Below are 19,312 nucleotides of genomic sequence, written 5' to 3'. Positions count from 1 at the left end.
CCTGAGAGCCAGTTCTACTCAGGCTCATGTTAGGGCTGGACTCTTTGCTGCTGGGAGGCAATGGAGTGGCCAGCGGGCTACGGCTTCCCGGCCCTCGGAACATTTCATCAACCAGAGAGCTATGCCTTGGCATCCTGGGGCTTCCCCCCGTGTAGAAGGAGAGATTAGCTGTGTTATCATCAAGGTACTCTTCAGAGACATACTGGGAAGACTTTAGAGAAGCTGAGGAGTCCCTATATCTAGGTCTATTGCGATTTTCGTCTCTGTAGTGAATATAGGCACCACTGGTCAAATCACCCTCATAATTGTCATTTGTTTGGGAATATGACCGGGTTATTTGTCCTCTGAGGAGATCATACTCGCTATCTACATCACTGCAGTCAATGAAAGGAATGGAGGTGCTGCTGCCATGAGCAGCCCTGGAAGCTGGACCTGTGCTTGGCTGCTGTGATTGAGGTCTGTTCTGCTGCATCCTATCCTTAGCAGGCTCCTCTTCTTCCTCCACTGCTGAGACCACTGCTCCATCCACCTTTCTGCCTTCCTTTGGACTCTTCTTCAAGGAAGGGCTCTTGTGCTGTCCAGTGTCTTCTGTTGAAGATTTCAACTCCTTCCCTTGCCGGCAGCTCTGCACTGCTGCAGCATCATTGCTGTCTCCATAGGCTCTAGCAGTCTGGAAAGATAAGAGAGGGAGGGCAAGGGGGACACAAAGGGAAGGACAAAAGGGGAGGGACGGTGGGAGGGGAGAGGTTTGGGAAGGATGGGAGCCAGAGGGAAAAGGCTGCATGTAATTACACACCAGAACTTCACATCTATAGCAACATAGGAGTCTCTTGGAAAGAAAAGAGGTAACCCAAGCCTTAAAACTAACTGGAATTAACAAAAAAAAAGAAAAGAGGTTTCTTATCTGGAAGAACAGAAAAAAATCATAGGCTAAACAAGGGAAAAGAAGGCATACAATGCAGTGATAATGTAAAAAGGGGTATTTGAGGAGTTTCCATGCTCTAAGGCAGCCACTAACACTCTAAAAGCATCAACCAGTGCACATTACTCTGAGAACCCGGAGGAAAAGATAAAAACATAAAACCAAATTCTGCATAGCCTACTTAGACACACTAAAAAAGTCAAGTGCGGGCTTTTGAGCACCCTACATTCACTCCCTGGAGCATAGCTGCCACTGGCTCATACGCTGGCTTTTCTGCAGACATCAGCCCAGCAGCCATGCTCCATCTACCTGAGCTTGTCTCAGCAACATTAAAATGCTACAAGCTATTTGAAATGGACTCTATCTATAACAAAATTCTCTAAAGTTCCTAAATTTGCAGAAGGGAGAGAGCCTGTGAATATCAAGTGAAAGTGATGCATAGAAGGTGAAGGTTCAGTAGCATTCTTAAATGCATTAACCTAGTAGCTTGCTCCTGACATTTTAAACTCTACCTAACATAAAGTTATGTGATCAAAGGTTCATTTCCACAGAAAACACTGGCAAGTGGAGAAACCACAACAACCAAGTCAGGAAAATGAAGCTTCCTGACCTGTCTCCTCTAGAGGCTGTCCCAGAAGAGCCATCAGCCCATATGTTGTGTGTGTTTGGGATGCCAGCAACTGGAGAAACCAGAGCCAAAGAGCGGAAGAGGGTGAGGCCGCTGGCATTGTCTGTGCTTGTGGGAGTGCTGTTTTCTGAGTTTTTATGTGGGGCCATGTGTTCATGCTCTGTATGTGTGCATTCACATGGGTGCCTAGAGTGAATACATGCTCAGCCCCACAGGGACCTAGAACCTGCAGCTGCTGCAGCCTCACCACTACTGACTGGGCTTTTGGATTTGTGAACTCCCAGCACACAGCAGCTATCAGCATGAGATAAATACATATGGTATCTGCCAGAGGTAATGGCTTAGAAGGCCAGAGGTGCAATTTTTCTGAGGAAATAATTGTTCTCTTCCCTGGTTAATACCTGGTTAACACTAACCTAACACCTTGAAACTGGCAACCAAGACCTCTCAGCAAAGAAAAGTAATTACTCTTTCCCCAGATGCAATAGCCAGCTACAACCAAGGGCCCTGGCAGCAACACTGAGGGTTGCAATTTTTCAGATGGTCATTAGTACAGCTCAGACAAGCTCACTATTTATATCTGTCTGCTTGTCTGAAAGCAATGCTGTTTCACTCAGCAGAACCTAAAGCTTATGACACCCAGGGCTCCTTAGCTCCCAGCTAAATGGTAAGCAAGCAGAAAACTATGCTCCTAGGGTTTTAAAACAGCAATCAGTGGAGAGTAATCTAACAAGAAATGTTTCAAAGGATTTCATTTCCAGGGTTTCATCAACATCACTGACTTGTTTTGGCACCTCTGTATGCTGTTCTGAAGGCTGTGCAGTCAGACTCCTGATGGAATGAATCTTGCTGTGTTTCCTGGAGATAAAAGGAAAATCACATAAAGAGCTATTTCAGTTTTTTTTTTCTACAAACAGGAATCAAGAGACATGCTTTTAAAACAAAACCTTTGAATAACAGCTTTCATAAAATTTTGCTTCAAAACAGATTAACATTCGTCCTTTCTGTAAAATTTTAATGTGCTATGTGTTGCAAACATACCACTGTAAGAAAAGGGAGAAGCACTGAAGCAAAAATGGTCTACCAGGTAAACATGAATCATAAGCAATGAGCTATTGGCATGGTCTTTGTGGCACTTGGGCCATTACTTTCAGCTCACCATGAACATGATCAGTTCAGACAGAACTGCTCTGGCAAGCTAGAAGACTTTCAGTTTCCCTTGAGCTTGGCTGTACTTTTTCTTATGTTCAGTTTTACTCTGAGCTGAATATGTCTGTTCACACACATTAACCACATCCCAACAAAGAGGGGGCAAATCAAACTGGGAGAAGTTACCTGTGACAGCAGGATGTTCATTGCTGAAAAACAGATTGAAGACTACTGATTTTAAGTGAACTATAAGTTATGAAACTTTTGCCAAAACATGCAGGACCACGGGATATTACACATGTGATAAACAGTCAAACCAGCAGAGAAGGAATTTTTTTCCTTGGACTGGTGCCAAGATCTCAGACCATAACTAACTGGAAATCATGACTTTTCTTGGATTTCACATATTGGCATAATAAATTTATTTCCTCTCACCTTTCAAACTGCACTTTTTTGTGCCCTCCTTCCTTAACATAGTCAAGAACTTGCTTCTGGGTCCGACCACTGGAAGAAAACCAGAGTTAAAGTACTTAATACAATGTAACACCTGGTCATCATAACCTTGTATTTGGCTTGCATATTAAGTCACAGCAACCAGAAAAGTATTTGGCACTATCAGCAGAAACTCATGCTAAGATCATACAGAAGGGGACTTGGTCAGATACACACAGAGTTTTACCATTTTGCATGTTACTTGCCTCTTTTTTTTGCTATGAAGCTACTTTTTGAAGCCATTTCAGAACTGCTTCAATTCAGCTTTTTGGACCCTATAGGGTACTAGATCACTGGGAAGCCACTACAATGGAAAGTGAAGCAGGGGTTAAGCTTTCCTTTAATGAATTAATATATTATTGAATCCTTTTTAGTCAAATACCAGCCTTATCTGATATTAGTAAACCCTGAAAACAAGATAAAACCCCTGACATCTACTTCATTCCTTGGTTGCTACTATAAAACCCACCTTTTTGCAAAGATTTAGGCTGGAAATCCCTTTCTACCCTTCTGCAACAGGGCATGAGGTAGTGAGAAAGCCCAGCACTGTCTATTGTGCAAAGCTATAAACTCCAAAGCAAACTGAAAGCAGCAGAGGAAACCCACACCTCAAGAATGCTCAACTGAGAGCCAAATTCTTCCAATTCATTAGAGGCTTTCAGGGACTGGAAAAGTTATTGAATGTAGTAACAGAGATCACAGGGAGTGGAGGATGTAGCCAAAACCTTCTTTCCAAAGCCTGAGGTAAGTTGAATGCACCTACAGTTCTTCATTTACTTCAGGCAGAAACTTAACAAGTTATAGTTTGTTTGCCCAACATAGGTCCTTCCATGTTAATTTACTTTGCAGGCGCAAACAAAGTGTAAAGAGAGTCAGAATGGCTGTATATACACTGTGTTCTTATGCAAGGCATCTAGAGTGCGTCATTCATCTCAGCAAAGAGCGCTTCTGGCTGTACAGCTTGTATCAGCTTCACAAACAAAATAAACTGTATGAATAAAAGGATTTCCCCCTGGCATACAAAATGCAATATCTACAATAATGCTTCTGCCAGTGTAAAAAAAAACAAAAAAAACCAAAACAATAACTCAACTATTGAAAGCTTTCCTACAGGTCCAACAATACCACAGGTATACCTGGTCTTAGCAGAGGTGGTCATGTCACGTCAATCCTTTGTGAGCATAAAGCCATTGCTTTGAACTACACAAATATGGGTTTATCACAGGCACATGCAACAATCTCTACTCTGATACATAGGAAAGACCCCATCCTAGGAGCAGAGGATTCAAAGAATTCCCAACAATTGCTAGCTAGTGTTACTGAGGACATAGGTGAATTTTCTTGTGCAAAACCAGCCAAACCCTATACACTTTTTATCTTACCTTCAGAAAGCTACTTTGCAACAGCTGCTACAAAATTAATGCAGGATTTTCCCCTACAGTGTTCTTTGCACAATTCCGGCTGAGAAGATGCAGGGGAAAATATAAAGGAGCAAACCACAAGGTAAAAAAGGTGAGCTGAAAATAACAGGTTTAATCTTAGACCATTATGGATGTGATTTTGAAATGGAGAGGCAACAAAGGTGGAAAGAATGCATGTCTTACCTGAACCTAAATGAAGAACCTCTAGAAAAAAGAACAGGTTTAGGCTTTGGTTTAGGTTCCTCAAAAAGCCTGAAAAAGGCATGATGCTCCACACAGATCTTCCAGAAAGACTTGCAAAAATCTCGACTGGCCATAAGGAATTCCAGGGTGTCCTGGAATGAACTCTGAAAATTGGGATAGCATTTGCAATGTAAGCTGGGCAGCAACACAGATTAGAGAAATGCATTGACAAATTAGAAGCTATGCTAAAAAAAAGAAAAAAGAATAAAGAAAAAAAACCCCAAAAGCTTCTTCCCAACTTACTGGCTTTCAGGCTTAACAGGCCCTATCCTTCTAACATTGAGACATTGCTGGTCTGCCTGTCAGTATCAAAGCTATTGCTCAAACTTCCTTTCATTGGCAAATATGACAGAGATAAAGCAGTGGTTTGAATGTTAATGAGAAGAAGTTGATTACATGCTATACCTTAAGAATTGTTGATATAGTACCAGAGCTGCAACCAGAAGATGACTCTGGGTCATTCTATTATGATCGACTCAGCTTACATGTCCTTTGCCAGGACTGCTCACCTGAGATGCCAGGCTGATGTGCACAATACCAACAGTGAACATAAACAATTAAAATATTCATGAGCTGATAAAAACCACGTGTGATCTGTGAGTAGAAATTTACCAAATAACCTTCTGTCAAGTTCATCAACTCCTGCCAAGGACTTACATTCACATCAGGCCGTAGTTTGATAAGAAAACGTTTCCTCTTGAAGCTCAGCTTCCGAACCTTAGCCCAGTTGAAGGCATTGATCTTGGTGTGACCCTACAGAGAACAAAGCCAGCTGGGTTTAATCATTCCAGATCCAAATGGAAAAATCTAAACCACTAAAGAAGCTTGTCATAAATTAATCATATGTTCACTTAACTTGAAATGATGAAATTCTTATAACTCATCCTCTGATAATGCAAACCATAAACATCTGGTGCAATGACTGAAGGCAGGCACTTAGGGTTAAACTCTTGCAATACAGGACTAGTTTCTGTGGAAATATCCAACCCAGTATTATTGCATAAGACAGGGTGGACCAGATTTTGCTATCTTGTGCTACTATGCAGACTCAAGATTTTCTGTGGACTAAATCACCTTCCAAAGGTGCCTCACTCTATTTCCACCAGTGACAGAGAATGCAGGGAATCCAGACACATCACCTCACTTTGACGAAGTAGATTTTCTCCCTCTTTTTATGTCTGCAGGGCAAAATAAATATCTCTTTAAATACTGCTTAAATCTGGGGGGAAAAAAGCAACTGCAGGTTTTGTATTGGAAGTACAAAACACTGCATATTTTGAGCTTTTATAAGGACCACCGGAAGCAAAGGCAATTCAAACAAATTATCTGTCTCTGAAGAGCCACAAAATGATTTTCTGGGAAAACGCAACCAATACCATAAGCAAACAGCAAGAGGAAATTATCTTTATAATACTCCAACTCCCAGCCACTACATATTAGCCCCTACCCTCCAGATGTTTCATTTTTAATCTATATCAGCAGGTATTGGAGGTGCTATGTTAAAATATTCACTAAAGCAGTTTGTTCAATGAAGACTTCAATGCAAACATTCCTAGAACACAGCACAGAAGTTTCAGAGAACTACTACAGGATTGCTAAAAGCAGAAACCCACGTTGATTTGGGCACCACCACCAGACAGCTGTAGGAGTAATGACAGTGTAATGATCTATGCTAAGTCAACCAGCTGTCTAAGAATCACATAATTAATCTCCTTAAAATAATCAGCAGCACTGACACTGATTTCTCAATAAATGGCAGATTTTAAAGTAAGTCTGACTACAGCTTATGCCATTTGTGAGTGAACTTTTATTATCATTGGGGACATTCTAATGAGATCCTCATATTTCAATTTCTATCAGTTATAACCAAAATAAAAATAAGAACTTAGCTCTTGACCTATGAAGTGGTAGAAGGAAGCCCTAAGCCTACTGACAGACTCCAATTGCTGAGCAGACTCCAGCAGGTCAGAGCCCGAATTCCTTTTAAGCATTCAGTCTTGGAGCTTCACCCAGTAAAATTTCCAAGCTTTTCAGAAACTTTAAAAACAAAACAAAACTGTTTTGAAAGTCCCAAACACATTAGGCTAGTAGACATGACTTCAGACCTTGTCAAATCAAGCCTTGGGCCATCAACCTGCAGCTACACTTCACAGCAGGATCTCAGTTGCTTGCTGGGACTCTGAGGTCTGTGCTGCTCTCTGTGGATACACACCTTCACCTTGAAGACAGCCTTAATTTACAAGGCTTGGCAGTTCATTAATTGAGCTGACGAAAATGCTGTGGGGGAGCAGGGGAAGGGCCTGAGTACACATTTGCTTGAGTTATGTGCATTCCTAACAATGTCCTAGTGTTCTCATGTTTCAACCTATGCTTCAGTTTTGGGGTTCTACTACCAACTCAATTAGTTGATCAGGGATCTTTTTAATTTGCTGCCTTTTTTTGGCTGTTTGCTTGGCTGGGTATTTTTAAATCTTGGAGTATTTGGGTCAGACACTCCTGGGCTTGTTTGTTGCTGTTATTTTCCTTATGAAAGGACTCAAAGTATTTTGTAAGGCTGAAAATAGTAGTATTTTAATTATAGTAAAACAGTTAAAATGAATAGTTGTTTTGACAATTGTAAAAAGGGATATTTTAATGAACAGCTTACTTACTGTTTTTAGCACAGAGTCAGGTAAGCATCTAAAGTGAAAGCAGCTGACACCAGCTGACTACCTGTAGCTTCACAATTGTAAAAGCCAAATTTGTTATTTACGTAAGAGGAATTGCAGAATGAGAATTTGACAAATTTACTAATGATGCTTCATGAATATGTACTAGAGTGACTGCAGTAGGAAAGGAGAGGAAAAAAATAGAAGGAAAACAGTTTGGATCTTTAAGGAAAGAAGTAAGATCCACGGATTCGGCAAGATACAATGGCCAAGGCTGGTCAAGAAAACTGTAAAAACTTGGAAGAAGTAACACTACAGAGAGCTTATATTTACTGCCTTCATCCTTCTGCATGGACTCCAGCTTCTGTTTTACTTGTCTCTGCTTCTCACCCATTTAACATGCATCAGCCCTGCAAGACCTTCCTGCTCCTACACGTAGGAAAAGTCAGCATGACCAACCTGCAAATTGCGAGCCACAGCTCAGTCTGCATCTTGAACAGCACATTGTGGATGCAGATGGAGCTCCACACTGTGCATTCATATAAGGTAGGAGGCCCTGGAAGCAAAGGACCCAATGCATCTGTAACCGGTTTAAGATAATTCTTACAAAAATTTTGGAAGTTCCTGTGTTTTCCCAACTGAATACTTGTAGACATGGCTGAGTTCCTGAATTCTTACCGCTGTCAGAAATCTCTCTGCCTTATGGAGTAAAGCATACAAAATCATGCTCTAACCTGAAATACCAGAATGCCTGTGTTGGCAACAGCCAGGTTGATTTTTGTCCCCTCCCTGTCCTTGGCTGGGTGCAGGCGTATCCCATACATCTCCAGCCGACGGGCAATCTCCAAGAGCTGGAAGTCAGACTCTGCTGGTGTCTGTCCCCTAGAGAAAGAAAACAGAGAACACTCACAAGCTTGTCACACCTTTTAATAGAGATCAAGAGGTCCTCCAGAGAACAAAGAGACATTTGATCAAAGAGACTGAAAACTGTCAGAGGTGTAATGTCTGTTTGGTTTTTCTACATCCCCAGACTTTTATCAGCTAGAACAACAACTTACTCTAAATAAATATCAAAGAATACACAGATTTTACAGTCTATTATAAATTTTGATTGCTCCAATTCTGAGACACCTGATACAGATAGATTTTAAACCATTAGCTCTAACAGAATTTACTACCTCTCTTTGTTTTTTCCACTAGAAGACATGACATAGTCCTAAAAAAATAATTAATGGAAGCATGTAATGATGCTATTCACTGTAAAAGTGATTGTAATACCAAAATGAAGTAAAACAGAAGGCATGAAAACCCTACCATAAATGTTGTGAAGCCATAAGTATTGCCATCATTAATTGTGATGAAATTATGCAAAGCTTTGATTTGACTGCCATAGAAATCACTACCACTCATCTATTACTCAACCTAGCTCAAAAATGAAACTGTTCACATCTTGAAGTGATCTTGACAGCTAAAACAGTACTTTTCTAAGCCTTATTGGTACTTCTGCTCACCATCTTGCTAGTACAGGCTTTTTCTCCAGACATTAGGATACCAATTTGCATCATTATCTTGAATTCTCTTCCCCCATGATTCTGCAAGTACTCCGTGCTTTTCCTAAAACTACCACTAAACCCCTTCTTCAACCGATCTCAAAACACAGCATGGAAAGGTTGAAAGGCAACATTCAGTGTCCTTGAAACCAAAGGACTACTGTCAGAAGTGCCTGACTGATCAGTTGTGATTTGCAATCATACCTGCATGCACAAAATCAGCAGTAAAGCATTTTGTATGAAATAGACTGTAAAATAACAGCACGCTTGAATGAATATCGAATCAACTGTGCTTTAAACATCTTGTTATGATGATGGGAAAAAGGCAAGAGTAACCTTCAGAAAGTTCATAGGCTTTAACAGTTTTTGGGAAGCAACCTTTGAGAAACTCAGAGGTCCAAAGCTCTTTTGTACTTCAGATCTTGCATGTACTTACCATTAGAACTACTCTACAGGGAAAGAAGGCCAATAACAAAACCAAAAAAGTCTTACATGTGGTTACGGTGAAATTCCACGATTTTGTCTTCTAGTGCTTCTTGATGAGGTATATACTTGTTCTTCGCTAAGTGTTCACGATCTATGGTTTCATCAAAATCCCCAATCTCAGCTGTGGAGAATTTCAAGAGCAGTCTATTAAAGCACCATATTACATCTGAATAATCCGGTCAATCCAGAAGCCCCTGACAGCTGGGAGGAGCACAGAGAAGTAAACATCGTTCCTTGCAACCTGTGCCATGGTTTTATACATGCATTCAGATTCCCAGTACATTATCTTCCACACATTACTCTCTTCTCCTCTGTGTTAGTATTTGATGTGTGAGAGGAAACCCCAGGATTTCTCCCATCTACCACAACTAAGTAAGTTGTTGCATTAGAGCTGAAGAGATGAAGCCATCAGTGCTGCCTTGGCTTGTGTGGGGGATAAGGGCAGGGCTAACAGGGAGGGCAGCACTAACTGAGCAGAACTCATCCATCTCTCTCACACTCTCTCATGGTGCTCAGGTGCCTCTCCATGGAGCAGCCAAGCACTAGCTTCCTCTCCAGGCCTATGCTCCACATGGTAACCTTTGAGAGAAAGTCAGAAAGATGGTTCTGTTTGCTCGTTTGAACACCAGCTTGTAATCCACCTCATGAGATTATGAAACATTTGTCTTCCTCTAATTCTGCAGCAGTTTGAGACACATTCTGTCGCCCTCCTCCTCAAAGCTGCTCCCATCTGCTGCAGTTATTCAACACTGTATGGCACACCCACCTTCCATTTTGCAGTCCATTCAGTAAAATTTCCTTTTTTTGGCAGGTGTGGGGGTGAGGGGCAGGCAATCTATCTGTGGGTGCCAAATTACTATCTTGTTGCCTGCTATTCTTGGAATGTCTCTGAAAAATCCTGCTATTAGTTTTTTCACTGAACAGGCATAGCAGCTTCTGCCTGCAAACCTGATGGAGTAATAGCAACATTGCTGCAACAAAGGCTGCTACCTTGGTAACGCCAGGGAAATTAAAATGCAGTGCCCTCAAATTAAAATCAGGATGCAGTCAGACACGTTGTTGCACAGCTGACCCAGCATATGACAGACCCATGCTCAGATACACCTGCTTCACCCATGTAAATGAACCCTTGATCCAGTTCTGCTCAAACTAAGTCTGTTCAGAAAAAGGAAAGGTTTCAGATCACATTTAGAACACTGTATTTCTGACAATCTGGGATCAGATGTACCTTAAATGCACAGGGGAAGCAATAGCCTGTGCAGGCACTGAAAATGAGGAACCAAAGCATCTGTGAATGACAGAGCAGTAGCTTTTTTGACCCAAACTGCCTGCAGACACACGATGACATTTTTTACTTTGAAGGTCAGAGGTGGAAAAGAGTTGAAAACTGACACTGTCTGAATTACACCTCCTCATTCACCCCATCTGCTCTCAATCATTCCTTAAAATGGTAGAAATACTACACAACCTTTGAGAATTTCCTTTTTAAAAACTGTCCCATTGGTCCCCATCTCAGAAACAGCTCTCTACTTCCAGTTTTACTCATCCCAGTCTCAAAAATCTTCAGGGTGTGTTTTTAATCCTACCTCAAATAAATGGCAAGTTTCTGTTCTTTAATGAAGCTATAAGCCCACCTAAGTTTACAGCACTTCAAATAATATGGGCCTGGACTCTTCAAAAAGCATTTCAAAACCCCTATGTCCGTGTACACAGATGAGCTTAACACACCTCCTGTAGGGCTTTCTTCAGAGTCAACGCTACAGAAGACAAGGTCTTCAACTCTACATTATTTTTAAAATGTTCTCATTTTTCAACTGCCAATCCTTTACCAAATTTGTTTTCCTGGCTTTCAAGTTACTTCTGAATTTGTTCTCTCTGACCTCGTACTCAACAAGCTTTTATTTACCACTTACTCTCCTTTTCCACCTTGAATAACTTTCTAGTAGCACTCCAATGAGAATGAGAGGAAATTATATTGCAAATATTGTCAGCCTCACACATAACTATTCTTAAAAATCTTTTCATGTGATTTATCCAAAGACTTATTTACACTGCTGATGTTTTTTCTCTTACCTGGCAAGTGCATTACACCATGCTGTATTCTGCCTGCATTAGCCCTTCTTATACATCTAATGCTTTGTATTTCAGCTCTTTTCCTCTTATGACAGAATTATAGAATTGCTTCCTTTGGAAATGACCTCTAAGACCACCAAGTCCAACTGCTAACCCAGCACTGCCAAGTCCACCAGTAACCATGACCCCAAGTGCCACATCTACACGTCTCTTTACCTCCAGGGATGGTGACTCTACCACTTCCTGGAGAAGCCGATTCCAATGCTTAAATTTCTTATTTCCATGAAGAAATTTTTCCTAATATCCAACCTAAAGCTTCCCTGGCACAACTTGAGGCAATTTCCTCTTGTCCTGTCACTTGTTACCTGGGGAAGAGGGTGACCTCCACCTGGCTACAACCTCCTGTCAGGCAATTGTAGAGAACAATAGGGCCCCCCCCGCAACCATCTTTTTCTCCAGGCTAAACCACCTCAGCTCCCTCAGCTACTCCTAATAAGACCTTTGCTCCAGAGCCTTCCCCAGCTTCCTTCCCCTTGTCTGGACACACTCCAGCACCTGAATGTCTTTCTGAGGAACACAAAACTGGACACAGGATTTGAGGTGTGGCCTCACCGATGCTGAGTACAGGGGGACAGACATTGACAGCCCTGGTCCTGCTGGCCACACTGTCCAGGATGACACTGGCCTTCTTGGCAACCTGGGCACACTCTGGCTCATGGTCAGTCCATCTTCATACCTCACACACTCACTGTAGTGCATTGTTTGCAGTATCCAAGTGTCCTCTCATTTCTATCACTTTTCACAATGCTTTTAAGGTGGCTTTAAATTGAATGTTTCAAATAAAAAAATAATTCTGTAATATACATGCTAATTTAGCAGAAACCTATTTGCTGTCATATTGTGATTTTATGATAAGTAACAGTATATAACATTGACATAAGTTTACACACATAATATATGGGCCTCCTGGAATCAGATATTCCCCATGGAAACCACTCACTGGCACAGCATTAGTAAGACATACAATAACTAACCTGCATTCTCAATCTTTCCCTTTTGATACCATTACTCTTATCATCTGTTCACTCTGATTTTTATTGCAGACAAATACATAATATTTCTTTTGCTATTGGAAAAAGAAGCTAGAGACAAAATAAATAAAGACAGCCATGCAAGTAAGATACAGTTATAGAATCTTACCAGAGAAAATTTTCACAGAAAAATGTTCATGAGACACAAGATGGACAAATAAAAAGGACAACTGCAAACTTCTAGCAGAGTCTTCTAGCAAATATGATCATAAATCAGTATCTCAAATGAAGAGAGACACATGCATTAGGGTGTCTGCTCCTCAGCATCTTTCTTTGGTGCACAGATATTTATTATGAAAACTCAGCCTCCTAGAATGCTGAGACTCAATTTCCCCAAATGATCAATATTTTTTTAATCGCCTGGTATTAAAGAGAGTTAGAACTAGCTTAACTGAGAAAAGAAATACAGCTGGATTGCTGAGCACTGTAGCAGGAAAAAACAAGAGACAAAAATCTCACTAGTCAAGGATTTTATTTTTTTAAGTCTGTGCTGCCAAAATACTCCAATTTAAAATGGTATGAGGACTACAGAATTTCACAGCATCTTACTGCTAATCAGTCCCACTGGTCAATGATGACCACAGCAAACAGAACTACAAAATACCTGCCTTTCCAACAGCAATTGATGAGAAACTGCCCTAACACTCAAACAGAGTATGGCAAAGAATCATGAGATTTATCTGCTCAACTCCAAAGAGCTTCCAAATGTCTTTGCTGACTGCACTTTCCATACAATAGCATTTCAGTGCAAGTACACAATATGGAATAGTACAAGGACCATGCAAAACAATGTCTATTACAACCATTATACTTGCTGCTAAGTGGTTTTTCCTAATGTTATTTTCAAGATGAGTATCCATAAAGTCTTGAAAGGGAAAACATATACTGTCTTTCAAGTGATGTGGAAGCCAAAAGAAGCTCTGATGTCATGAACAAAATTAATGTATGATTCTACTGGACAGTGTTATTGTGCATACTTTGCAATTAAAAAAAAAAAAAAAAGCTTCAAATCTATTGTTTTCTTTTCTTCCCTATCAGTTTCCTCTTAGGACTGTGATTTAGTCTGGCATTCTAAGCATGTTTATTTAGAACATTCTCCAGACAGCATACAGATCTCCAGGAATTTGAATACCCTACTGACATGATGCAAAGTATAATAAAACAGAATTTCAGTAGAATTCAACATGTTTGCCACTGCCCACAAAGTCTACTTTTTAAATGATCTTTGGCAGCCGATCAAATGCTTTGGAATTCAAATCCAGTGACCAGAAATTCTTCTTTTTTTGAAATAGTAAATTATCTGTATTTGAATGCCATTATACAGAGCTACAACAAATTGTCAATATGGCTTAAACCTGCCCCTGCAGCAGCTACAAACAGGTAACCCTGCAAAGCATGTCCAACCAAGCATCCTTTTTATCCATCTGGAAAGAAGAAAAAAGGGAACTTACACTGTACTATATGTGAGATTAGGAGGGCAGTGCTGGTATCATTACATGTTAGCCTTCCCTGTGCCAGGTCCTGCTTCACTTGCAATGCAAATAGGTACCTGCAAAACAAAAGTGAACAAAGAGTCACACAAAGCAGGAGGCAAAGAGGGGAAAGTATCCCAATTCTGGCTTTGACTGCACCTTCCCTTCACACTTTGGAATCTACAGAAGTGATCTGAATTACCTAAGTTATAGGGCAAATAAAACACAACAGATAGTATATTACTGCCATTAGAGCTGTACGTGGTGGCTGCTTTGAAGAACCAAGATATCTCTCTTTTTCTCTCTTCCTCCCTCCTTTTGGAACCAGAGCAATGAGATATGACAGGGCTAGAAAACGTGACAGCTATTCAGTATTCAGCAAGAGATAATGCAGCTGCTTCTAACCATGAAGAAATGACAGATAAACCAGTGATTGAGAGTTATCAGTTGTTTTTTGCAGAATACAAAGTGAACTCTAAACTTCCACCTTGGCACTCACTTGGGAATGAGGCACAAAATCTTGATCAAACTACTCTAGCTAGCCCTGATACCTTTGTGGCCCTAATATCTGCACTGTCCATGTGCCAGCCCTTTCTAACATTGCCTCCAAACCACTTCAGCCATGCAGGGCAATTCTACACTGCCAGCTTAAATGCAGAGACAACAGAAGTCCAAGACATCATTTCATCGTTTAAATTTCTTCTAGCTTCAACAGAAAATTGGCTTAGTTCCACTCAGTATCCAATTTTTTCCCCAAAAAAAGAAGAGCTAGCAATGGGCTAGCTGGTATGAAACCTGAAGTGGGGAGACACACCTGAACAAGCCTTCCAAAGACTGCAGCTCCTCTGGAGAACTCATACTAGGATCTCAATAATTTTAATAAGACTAGATTTTAAGAGATTTAGACAAAAGCTGTCATTTGAACAGTGAGTTTCAGAATGAGAATATGTAGCTGCACTAAATGAAAAGGGCAAGCTGATTTGAGGAGTACAGAAAAGTACTTTGTGTGTATGTACTGAAATAATACAGCAGATATACCTAACATCCTTTTGAAACCTGCAGACATCTGTCTACCCATACAAAGTTCACCCTGGTGGAGGAACATAGCACAAAAATGTTAGTCTCTCTTCTTCTTCAAGTGATGAAGCTGTTCCCCATGGACATGCTTTCACATCCTACACACTGCTATCTATATCTATTCAAGTCCCTTAGCATACATATTTAAAATCTAACCAAAAAAAGCCATTAGGATTAAGAGACACATCTCCAGGTACAGACAGAGATCACCAAAAATTAATTTTCAGTTTACACAGTAAGAAACAGATATGTAGAGTATCTATTCAGAAACAGAAATTAATAATATCTGTTTCATTAATAATATCACATGGCAAGTTTTCATTCATCCCTTTATTCGTTTTACTCTTTCTTTTATTCTTTAGTCTTTGCCAAGTAAATACTCCTTCTTCCTACCCCACATTTCTACTTTTCTCTTTCCAGGCCATCAAGCAATATCAATTATTTATTTTTTTCTATTCCAATGCTCTATTGCCAAAATAAAAACACTACAAAGATAAACAGTGAACATCACAAAAGTAGACTTGTTCTTTGTAATGCAAGTCATAAGGACACCAGAGCTCTCTGCGAAAGAGGACTTTGTCTTTTGAGAAGATTGAAAACAAAAACTAATAGTGAATATTCTGAATCAGAATGGAAACATGTAATTAAAGGTTAATAATATTGTAGACCAGAAAAGGAGTGAAAAGTTGCAATGAAGAAATACTGCAACAAAGCAATGTTTCTGACCATAAATGACCTGCTAGTAAATGACCTGCTAGTAAAAATAGAACCTCAATGGGTTACTCATACACATATTTGCTTGCAGAGAACTAGGAGTTTTTGTGCCAATACATTGTGAAATTCAAAGCTTAAATGAAGTTTTTGAAAAGCATTTAAACATTAGTATTAAGGTACTCTGTCTGCATATGTGTGTATCTTTCTCTACATTCTTATTTTTCATTTTATTCCTTCTCCTTTGCATTTCTCCATCTCCAAAGTCACACTTCCACCTGTGCAGACCTTTGGCATTTGTGCTGGTTATACAGACAGGGTCCAATGCTGCTGCAAATCAGCAATTCCCACAAAACAGCTCTCTCCCAAATGGGGGTGCACAGTCACACGTGTCCCTTGGAAGAGGGGCACCCCAGGGTGCCCATACATTACTTGATCATGCCAAACAGAGAACCCTGGTGCCAAATTGACTTTTCTTGGGGTTAGTAAAGCTCTCCCAGGACTCCACATCCAAGGATGCAAAAGACTCCTGCACTTTGCAGAACCTCTCAGCACAGACTGCAGCTGAATCCTAGGGCTTGTTTTTTCAGGTGCATTCAAGGCTGGGACAAATAACACCAAGCTAAAAGTAAGAGGCAGTCATCAGTCCTCACCCAGACATCTCAAATTCCATTTTCTCCCCTCTGTCCATGGGAGATTTAACAAGAAGAAATAGTCACACAGCTACTAACCTTGTCAGTTCCTCCTGCAGCTGAGCATGGTCGGGTGGGAAGAATTTTACCACAAACTTTACAACAACGTGCTTCGGTCCTAGGGAAAATGGCAAAGGAAGTTAACAAACATCAATAGCATGCTGGCCAAATATGCACAATGATGTACAAGGGGTGATTTACATCACCTGCAGTGCATACAGATATGCTAACCTCGTGTCCTTTGTTAGTATGCAGGATATTTGGCAACTGCCCAATAAAATTTACACATAATAAAAGAGAACAGTAACTCAGTCAAGGGCTACTCTGCCAAAACCAAGTATGTTTTTAGCAATTACATCAGTTGATCCAGTAAAATATATGTGTATCTACTTTCCTTGCTTCAGAACAGGAGGGAGCTAAAATACACTCTACTTTTGAAGACCACTAGCAAATTTCTATTTCTGTTTTAAGAACAGCAGATTTGTTCCAATTCTTACAAGTATGACCAGTGACAAAAGGACCAATGCATCCTGTCTTGTGTGAGGGAGAGCTGCCAGAGCATACACTCAGACTAATATGACCAGAAAAACACCTAGAAAAACTGAATCGCAATGGCAAAGCTCCATAAATTAAGAACTTGGCTGATCATTGACAGAGAAAGAAAATAATCAGAACTTTCCCTGTTCACTTCTACTCTTTCCAAAGCTGGTGGCTATTTACAATTTCCTGTTCTTTCCTACAACCCACTGTAGCTCCCCCCATCCCCACTCTTTCCTCCTCTTGGTCTCCAAACATCCCAGGTTCTGCAGCAATCTCCACACAGTGGCAATACATCTACCAGCTCCTTCCCAGTAAAAAAGTCTTGCTGTTGTGCTCCTTCTATTATGATTCCTGCTACTAGCAGCCAGCAGTGTATGTTCCTTTAGTCCTTCTCTTACTGCACTCTTTTTCTTCACAAAACTGTTCCCTCCATTCCCCCCATTGCCTCCCCCAGTGACTGACTGAACCCCAGCCTCCCTTGGCGTGCGGTCAGCCTGTTCATGTGCTCATGTGACACAACTTCACAGGTACATCTTTTAAGGACAGGCCAGAATCAGAAAATAATTCCAGCAATACTTAGTGCAGAAGGCTGAGAATATAAAGACTGCAACCGACAGAGTCCCAATTTATTCAAGTACTCTCAGACTGAGGAAAGAAATGTCAACAAGGAAGTACTTACTTCTAATCTGTTTCATAACAGGCTTCAAAAGATCTAGCCACACCTGAAAACAAAAGAAGGTGGTGTTATCATATCCAAACAAGCTACCAGAGGAGCATTTTTAATTGCAATGCCTAGATTATCAGTCTCCTATTTATTCTTTCCAGTGTGGTCATTATGCTTTCCTTAATTATATATGGTGGATTTTCTCTCCAAAATTCTGGGAGATGCTCAGGAAACAGCACTGTGAATGGGCACAGCTTTCAAAGCAGTAGAGATTCAGAGAGCTGGGAAACAGTGAGGAAATCTCCCCCTCACTTGTCCCCAGACACCAACAATCCCAGCACATGTGGTCAGGAGCCATTAGTTTTGTGGAAAGAACAACTGAAATGAGGAGTTTAGGAAAAGACAGTCCTATATTGTCACTGAGCTCCAAACGCTGAATGATCTCGAGAAAGGGAAGTGAATAGAGCTGGTGCTTGCCTAAGAGGCTGGGAATGCTGGACAAATGGAGAAATGAGATGGCAGCAGCCTAACCCAATTCCTGGGGGACCCAGGAATCCCAGTGTGAGGTCTGGCCATAAATATGGAGCTCTGTTGCTGAGCCCCATGGAGGTGAAGGAGCCTCCCTCCCATCACCTGCAGGAGTAATATCCTCAGTTTACAGGTGTGAGCAGACAACAGGACAAGGCACGGGAGGGAGAAAGCTCACTTTGTAGCTATTGAACACCTTTTCTTTTCTATAAACCTGGGAAATTCAGGCCCAGGCATTTTTAACTGAGGACAGTGTAACTTCTGCATGTAGTTCACTTGGCAGCCCATTTTCCAGGACAGTGTGTGGGTCTTCCCTTCAGCTTCCAAAAGCAAAGCAGTGGGTGGAAATACAGTTTTGAGAGCCTACCCCCCCATCCTGCAGTCTCAAGTCAGAAAGGCTGGGGCAAAATGTTACAGAAAGCCAAGGGACAATCATGCAGAAGATAAAAGCCAGATGATTCACAGGACCTGGAGACAGCTCATAGTCCTCAGCTGGTAACAACCCATGCCCATTATTTATATTTTGTTATCTCACTAAATTGCCCAGGGCCTCCTTTGAAGACATCTGGAACTTGTGGAAGAATACCCTAGAACTATCATAAAGGTTAAAGCCATTAAAAACCAAATTAATTGAGTCTTCCTCTAGAAAAAGAGTATGTATTAGAATTATTACTTCTTTGACCTTTAGTAATTTTAGATTATGCAGAGACTGAAACATACTGAAAATATCCATTTCCCAAATCACCTGAGAAACCAGACAGGAGCAGGCCTGTATCACTGCTGTAACTGCTCCAATGCCATGTACCATTTTTATCATTACTAATATGAGGGATTCCAGTTAGCAGAGACCTCACAGCCCTGCTCTTTCCCATACACTAATGTTACTCAATGGAACTCTTCTTATGTTTCTCAGTTTAGGAAAGTC

General features: G+C 40.8%; 1 protein-coding gene across 4 annotated transcripts in view; it reads right to left on the bottom strand.

Annotated features, from left to right (window-relative positions):
• The window catches only part of FARP1 (FERM, ARH/RhoGEF and pleckstrin domain protein 1), a 202,330-nt gene that overhangs the window by 46,852 nt on the left and 136,166 nt on the right, over positions 1–19,312 (bottom strand). For 2 of the 4 annotated variants that reach the window (XM_059493238.1, XM_059493240.1), the window contains exons 4-13: positions 17,875–17,917; positions 16,695–16,773; positions 14,155–14,252; positions 9,546–9,660; positions 8,238–8,385; positions 5,513–5,608; positions 4,796–4,959; positions 3,135–3,203; positions 2,345–2,408; positions 433–670 (exon numbers count right to left, since the gene is read on the bottom strand). In XM_059493238.1, the coding sequence (XP_059349221.1) occupies positions 433–670; positions 2,345–2,408; positions 3,135–3,203; positions 4,796–4,959; positions 5,513–5,608; positions 8,238–8,385; positions 9,546–9,660; positions 14,155–14,252; positions 16,695–16,773; positions 17,875–17,917 (1,114 nt within the window). Of the gene's footprint in view, positions 1–432; positions 671–2,332; positions 2,409–3,134; positions 3,204–4,795; positions 4,960–5,512; positions 5,609–8,237; positions 8,386–9,545; positions 9,661–14,154; positions 14,253–16,694; positions 16,774–17,874; positions 17,918–19,312 lie in introns of all 4 variants that reach the window. The other 2 variants (XM_059493232.1, XM_059493235.1) reach the window with 1 other exon arrangement.

The sequence above is a fragment of the Ammospiza nelsoni genome, chromosome 2, assembly GCF_027579445.1.
Source record: "Ammospiza nelsoni isolate bAmmNel1 chromosome 2, bAmmNel1.pri, whole genome shotgun sequence".
NCBI lineage: Eukaryota > Metazoa > Chordata > Aves > Passeriformes > Passerellidae > Ammospiza > Ammospiza nelsoni.
The sequence above is the reverse complement of the archived record's forward strand: the minus strand, read 5'-3'. Positions and strand labels throughout refer to the sequence as shown.